The sequence below is a fragment of the Pollachius pollachius genome, assembly GCF_949987615.1.
Source record: "Pollachius pollachius genome assembly, chromosome: 2".
In the NCBI taxonomy this organism is placed as follows: Eukaryota; Metazoa; Chordata; class Actinopteri; order Gadiformes; family Gadidae; genus Pollachius; species Pollachius pollachius.
In genome coordinates this window covers 40261528-40269027 of record NC_136935.1, presented here as the reverse complement: position 1 = coordinate 40269027, position 7500 = coordinate 40261528, and the positions used below count along the sequence as shown (strand labels likewise).

General features: G+C 45.3%; 1 protein-coding gene across 1 annotated transcript in view; it reads right to left on the bottom strand.

Annotated features, from left to right (window-relative positions):
- Positions 1 to 4095: 4095 nt before the first annotated feature.
- The window catches only part of hhip (hedgehog interacting protein), a 36805-nt gene continuing 33400 nt past the window's right edge, over positions 4096 to 7500 (bottom strand). Inside the window, exons 12-13 of the mRNA XM_079759091.1 lie at positions 7014 to 7162; positions 4096 to 6153 (exon numbers count right to left, since the gene is read on the bottom strand). Of these exons, the coding sequence (XP_079615217.1) occupies positions 5957 to 6153; positions 7014 to 7162 (346 nt within the window). The 3' untranslated portion in view covers positions 4096 to 5956. The remainder of the gene's footprint in view (positions 6154 to 7013; positions 7163 to 7500) is intronic.

Sequence of the window (7500 nt, the reverse complement as noted above, 5' to 3'; positions counted from 1 at the left end):
TCCGTGGTGGGGGGGGGGAGGGGGGGGGGCAGACAAGAAAAGGAGACGCGGCCTTACATAAATCAAGCGCTCTGCCTCCAAGGTGGTCGTGGAGGTTTTTTTTTGGGGATGCGGGGGGGGGGGGGGGGGGGTTAGGGGTTTGTTTTGATATGCGATAAGCTGTGGGTAAGCGAGGCAGGAGGAAAGAAAGGACAGCAGCAGTTGGTCAGGGGGTCTGTAAGCGTGTCTTCGTTAGTCATTCGTCAAGCTCCGGGAATATGAGAATTCACTGGCTGGCTGGCTGGCTGGCTGGCTGGCTGGCTGACTGGCGCTCATGCATAACACACTGGTACGGCTCAGAGGCCCACACTGAGGCAACCCAGGGTAAACACATGAGGTCATAGAATACGCCACGCAATTAGGGGTGTGACAAAGCCAGATATACAACTGAGCGGGGGAGGGGGGGCGAGGGGGGCGGTTTGACATGCCGGACATTCACACACGCTGGGTACATGCGCATACACACACACATGTCACACACCCACTGATACACAATACTCTCACACACACACACACACACACACACACACACACACACCGACTAAAGAAACAACACTGACATACAGAGCACGCTGGAACAACAACTCTGCGTGTTTACACAGGGTGAATCCGATGATGTCATATAAATCAATTTGATGGAAGTTGCCTGGGCTCTGTTGGCTCCAAGCTGCTGCCGGCACAGACACACATTTACATTTACATTTAGGGCATTTAGCAGACGCTTTTATCCAAAGCGACTTGCAAGAAGTGCATTTGTTACAATAAGTACATTTGTCATAAGAAGTGAAACAATATATCGCTGTCGGTACAGTTAAGATGTTCATAGAACCAAGTGCAAGTATTACAATCGCTAGGCTAACCCATTCCCCGTGTATAGCAACGATAGCAGCTACTGTAGACGCTACACAATTAAGTACCTACACAATTAAGTACACACACACACACACACACACACACACACACACACACACACACATGGCATAGTGACATCTACCAGCATGTGGCTACAGAAAGACATCTCACATTGCTTAAGTAAGACAAACACGTTGGTTTACAGGAGGGTTTTGTTGACCTTCCTTGCATTTCAGCCACTATGTTATGTGAAATTTTCAAATCCTTAATAAACAAAATATGCAATGGGATATTCTGACTGGAAATTCATCTTAAGAATCTGAAGTGAATCATGTGCAAAATCTGAGGCTGATTAAGATGTCGCTGTTTGATTTCCAAAAAGAAATCTCCATGTCTATAAGTCACATGATAGAAAAACAGAAAACACAAATAAATGCCAGATAGGCCGGCCAGACAGTTGACAGATGCTTATAAAAGACTGATGGCTGATGTGGGGCTTGCATATCTGTTGATGTCTCAGTGCTGATGATGTCCATGTTCATCAACTGCAAGCAGAACCAAACACCAAGAGACACCATAAAGCACGTCAATACATGTTTGAACCCTCTCCCTGTACCTGTCACACAGAACTAAGAAGAGTAAACACTACAAGAAAATGAGTAAATAGTACAAGAGAGAGAGAGAAGACATGAGGGAGGAGAGGAGAAATTAGAGGAAAATATAGGAGATGAAATGAAAGGAGAGGAGTGGAGAGGAGAAGAGAAGAGAGGTGAGGAGAAGAGATGAGAGGAGAGGAGATGAGAGGAGATTAGAGGAGAAGAGAAGAGAGAAGAGGAGAAGATTGGAGATAAGAGGAGAGGAGAGAAGAGAAGAGAAGAGAAGAGAAGAGAAGAGAAGAGAAGAGAAGAGAAGAGAAGAGAAAATAGAAGAAGTCAATAGAACAGATGGGTAGAGAGGGTAAATCTCCAACTGTGATTTCTAATCAGGTTGCTGCGGGATCTTCAAACAACGGTATCTTTCTTATCCGTTACACAGCTCTTTTTCCTGGGCTGTCTGTCTCTCTCCTCCCCGTGCCACCCATTAAGGAGAGGCTTGCGGTGGCTGCCTCCCTCGTGTATACAATATCATAGCATGCACTTCCAGCCATTTTGGTTCCTACAAATATTTGGTATACAAGCTCTTCATGTTTATTCAAAGTACCGGGTTACACTGTTTGGGAATGATAGACAGAAGAGAGCTCTTTCGGGAGAGCGAAAGAAAACCGTTCCAAATGAAAAGTAACAATACATGCCACAGATAGTGTATGAAGTCAAATAGACACTGCAGGATCTCCACCGGCCAGTTCCACTTTCTGTCATTTTGATTGGCTCTGACCGGTGCACAGACTACTTAGTATTTCATTACTCTAAATATGGCAGCTTCAGTGTGTGTGTGTGTGTGTGTGTGTATGTGTGTGTGTGTCTTTCCGTGCGTGTGTCGGTATCTGTGTGTATGTTTGTGTATGTGTCTGTGTATTTACGACAGCGAGTGTGTGGGTGGTCTCCGCCGCTATCATTAGACAGCGCAGGGTTTTTGATTGATATTTCTTTCAAAAAAAGGAAATTAATATTACCATCTGCGATCGCTATTACATGTGGGACTGTGGGTTTGTATGTATGTAATGAGTTTTATCGTTTATGTGTACTTCAGTCAAACAAGGAGAGGAATTCCACATTCTCTACTATTTGAAATACAGACTCGACTTTGTTTTGGAGTGGATGTCACGTCGTGTCACATTGAAAAAAAGCTAAAAAATAACATTTACGGCACACATCAACGGAAAAATACAGATTTGACTCCTCTGCCTTCAGCGAAACGAAAGAAGACGCGTAAAAACCCTCCTTTCATCTGTCTTACCCTCTCTCTTTCCCCTCACGCAGGCAGGCTTTTCCATTCAGGCGAAGGTGAAGGGAAACCTTGGGCAGGGGACCATGTTGGCACCGGTCCTAGCCTAAACATTTTCTCAACATCTCTCTCTTTCTCTCTTTCTGTACTTTATACCTGGTCAGAGGAGGAAAAACCATTAGTGGAAATGTGGCAGCTGAGGCCCCAGAAATGAGACAGTTCCTAGCAAGAAGCCATGCCCAGCTGGACGCGTTTCTGGGCAGAGCTTGTTGCTGGACACCTGTAAGGTCATGTTTATGGCCTTTGCATTAGTTACCAAACCCAATAATGGATCACTTCTCTCTGTGTGCAACAGGTACATTGTCATTAACCGATGATAGGATACCCCCCCCCCCCCCCCCCCCCCCCCCCCCCCACACACACACACACTGACAAAGAACGCTCAACTTCCAAGTATTTCTGTCATGCTATAAACTTTAATAGACATATTGATATTTTTGAACAGACACATCCCTAGTTTTATTTACAATACATGAATACAAAATAAAACAGACAGTACAATGGTAAAAACAATGTAAAGAACTTAAATAATTATTTTATTTTGTGTAACTACTTAAATAATGTAAAATGGTCATTCACACCATGCCGTCTGAGCAGCTACAATGCAACTTTCACATTAAGTGCTAAAAAAAATGATCATTTCCACTTTACAGCATGAACTTTTATTTTCACTCAATAGAAGCAGGGAGAAATAATTTATTTCAACAAGCAGTTTGCAGGGCAGGAGATGGACAACAAAGGTAGTTGTGTTTGTCACTTTCAGGCAGTGTTTATCCGTCAATACCTTTTTTTACGCTCACGTGGGTTGATGTGGCAATGTCATTAGTTCGGGGAATTTACAACTGGCAAAATGTGAATGAGCTCAGAGTGAAACGTCAGCTAAGTTTTGTGTGTGTGTGTGTGTGTGTGTGTGTGTGTGTGTGTGTGTGTGTTTACGTTTAAACTGTATGGAACCAGCTCACTAATCGCAGCCCCAGATAAAACCTTTAATAATTCTGTATTCAAATTGTTGTCAGATATCTTGAGAGTCAGATATCTCTCACACTCTTGATCTCCATCTTGATCTATCTTTGAGAAGCAACTTCTGACAGTGGTAACACCACATCATGCTGATGGGATTATGTATGTGTCTGTGTGTGTGTGTGTGTGTGTGTGTGTGTGTGTGTGTGTGCGTGTGTGTGTGTGTGTGTGTGTGTGTGTGTGTGTGTGTGTGTGTGTGTGTGTGTGTGTGACGGGGGGGGTTAAGAAGTGGGACCTGGCGAAATGCTCTCTCCAATGCTGTGTGTGCAAGCGTAGACATGCATTTCTTTTTGCAACACTAAAACCAAAAAAAAAATACAATCACAAACGCAAATGTGTGCTTGTGTCTCTCCTTTCTAAACAGTGGAGGAAGAGAAGGGTGAAGTGGAGAAGAAGTACCACATGAAATGGCATTATGACCTTACAAGTTAGGGTAAAACTGCTCTCCGTTTGCTCTCTCCCTCCCATATATTATAACCCTTTAGAAAAATAAACCCTTCTCTATGATAGCAATAGAAGTGTAGTACTATAGTACTGCTATAGATATTTCTTTATGTGAAGTAGTTCTTAGCTCAGCTCTATTGGAAATATACATCCAGTCGCTACTAATCCCGTCATAGAAACTGAAAAACTGGTCTGGAGGTTCAGTGTGTGAGACAATGCAATTTCTTTTTATTAAACCATACCTCTCTATTTGCGCTTATATTCTGTTATTGAGGGTGGAATTGCTGTCTTTGTGTCCCAAAAATGATGTTATATTCATTTTTTTTTATAAAAGTTTGAAAAATGAACATTAACAGAAAAATACAGTGCATATATGAGCGAGGACCTCCACGTATAAAACAAATGAACTGGTGTTGACAACAGAAGGGATGAGTCGCTTATGAAGTAGATAACAGTTATCTGTTGGTGCTGATGGTCTGTACATCGATGGCTAGTGTTGAAAACCCACGTCTATTCCAATGTTAACAAAAATACCTCTACTGATTTCTGTGCCCATGTATGTGCCCAAAAAACGAAAACAACTTGACATCAGAGTTGAGACACCAACAAAACGCCCCTATTAGCCTCCATCCGTGCCTCCAAAAACAGATCAGCACAAGCCGACTCGGCGGTGCTCTTCATGACCTTACCAACATGACAATAAACCTCTAAAAACGTGTTGTTGATCGGTATTACTGTTAATATGGATGCTGCTGAAGCAATGTTCCTTCAAAGTCTGTTTTTTTTTTTGTACATCAACGTTTATTTTGCTTAGGTTTGTTTTGAGGACAGCTCTTCCCGCGTGAAGGAAGCCCCCATCCCTGCTCCTTAGAAATGAATCACTAGGCAGCTAATGACAGGAATAGTTCTGGTCCGAAACGCCTCAGGCATCCGTACGGAGGTCTTCGTCTAAGGCCGAGCACGGAGCCGGAGAACCACCCAAGGTATTCAGCTTTAAAATGGCTGTTCCTCTGTAGCCTCCTCTTCTCTCTGGCTCTATTGGAGAGCTGTTTGTGTTTGTGTATGTGTGTGTGTGTGCGTGTGCGTGTGCGAGTGTGCGTGTGCGTGTGCGTGTGCGTGTGCGTGTGCGTGTGCGTGTGTGTGTGAAGGCGTTTTGGGAGTGAAAACCGAAATAGGTGTTCCATACTTCCACAACATGGCCATGCTCATCTCTCACCCTCAGCGGCCCTGTTTGTCCTTTAAAGAAATGTGAAGCCGGCTTTGAGGCCACGTGTTTGGAAAAAAAAAAGTAAAGTAGCTTATCGTCGGCAAAAAGCGAAAGAGTTTCATTTTGTGATGATGTCACGTATCGGAACCAGGGGAAGTGTCCAATGGGGTGGGAGGTGGGGGTGGTTGTTCCTAGGGAATGGTAGAGGATGTTCTGTGGTGTGTGTGTATGCTAGTTTATGCACAGAAATGGAGATGATTGGAGTTCAGTTCGGTGTAGATCAGCCAGGCAGTCGGTTGGGTCTGTTCCTTCAGTCAGTCGGTCCGTCGTTCTGTGTTTTGTCGTCTAGCAAAATAGTGATGATGTCGGTACGTGTGTGTGTGTGTGTGTGTGTGTGTGTGTGGCGGGTGTGGGAGCTCTCTCTCTCTCTCTCTCTCTCTCTCCCTCTCTCTATACGATGTAGGACGTGAGATCCAGCAGGTAGGAGGTCATGTCGATGATGTGGTCCAGGATGCCGTCCTTCTCCTGGTCGCTGGGCATGCCCCGCTCGGCCGTCTCGCACTGGGCCCCCGAGTAGCCGCTTTTGCACAGGCACGTGTCGGGCTCCATGCACACCCCCCCGTGACGGCAGGCCGGCTCACATTTGGCTGTGGTTACCAGGGAAGGAGTGGGGTGTGTGTGTGTGTGTGGGGGGGGGGGGGGGGGGGGGGGGGGGGGGAGAAGGGAAGGGATTGGGGGGCGGGGTTGGAACGGGACAGAAGTTTGTTAAAGGGGGTAAATTAGAAACAGGCATGCGTTTTGCACACACAGTAGCTAAGTGTGTGTGTGTGTGTGTGTGTGTGTGTGTGTGTGTGTGTGTGTGTGTGTGTGTGGGGGTGTGTGTGTGTGTGTGTGTGTGTGTGTGTGTGTGTGTTTCTGTGCGTGTGTGAGTGAAGGAGAATGAACGGAAATGTATTGTATATTTTTTATGTGTACTGTATATATTGTGCATGTGTTGTTCATTATGTGTTTTTGCCATTTTGTTTGGATATAACTTTTATTTTGTATTCCTAAACCTTTCTTCAACCATGTTTCTCTGGGCTTCTCCAGTTAAGGGTTAAGGGTGATAATGGACTAATGTGTGTGTGTCTGTATTTACTTGTGTGTAGCTGTGTGTGTGCATGCACGTGTGCCACGTGTGTTTCTTAGTTATTCACCATGGTTAACAATGTGAATTGCATGAATGGGTGAGTGTGTGTGTCTGTATAGGTGCATATGTGTGTGTGTGTGTGTGTGTGTGTGTGTGTGTGTGTGTGTGTGTGTGTGTGTGTGTGTGTGTGTGTTTGTATGTATAAGTGCATGTGTGTGACTGTGTGTGACTGTGTGTGTGTGTGTGTATGTATAAGTGCATGTATGTGACTGTGTGTGACTGTGTGTGTGTGTGTGTGTGTGTGTGTGTATAAGTGCATGCGTGTGACTGTGAGTGTGTGTGTGTGTGTGTATAGGTGCATGTAGAGGAGGGGCTCACCGATCCTGCAGAAAGGCCCCTCCCAGCCGTGGCTGCAGCAGCATTTGCCCGTGGGTGTGCAATGTCCGTTCTTGCAATGTCTGGAGCAGGCGGTCATCAGCAGCTCTGGGGCCTCAAGGGGCCGCTGGCACTCCTTGGGCACCTGGGGCCTGAAGAGAAATGGTCGGGGGTAAGGGGATGAGACTAGCTGCTTGTGAACACACAGGGACCAGATAGGTTTCTATATTAGTCATAGTAAGGCAAGGCAAGCCAGGTTTATAGGAGCCCCCTTCACACCCAAGGGCATGCAGAGTGATTCGCATGGCACTGCGTGACTTGTGAAGGGAACTTGTTAAGAGACAAGCGTTTATGTTTATGAATCTGGCTCGATAAGCCCTTATGTCCGACTGTGGACATAGGGTTTCAAACCCAGAACACAATATTGTGAGGTACGTGAGAGATACATAGCTAGAAACATGCTTAGCATGGGAGGATATGAGGATATCCA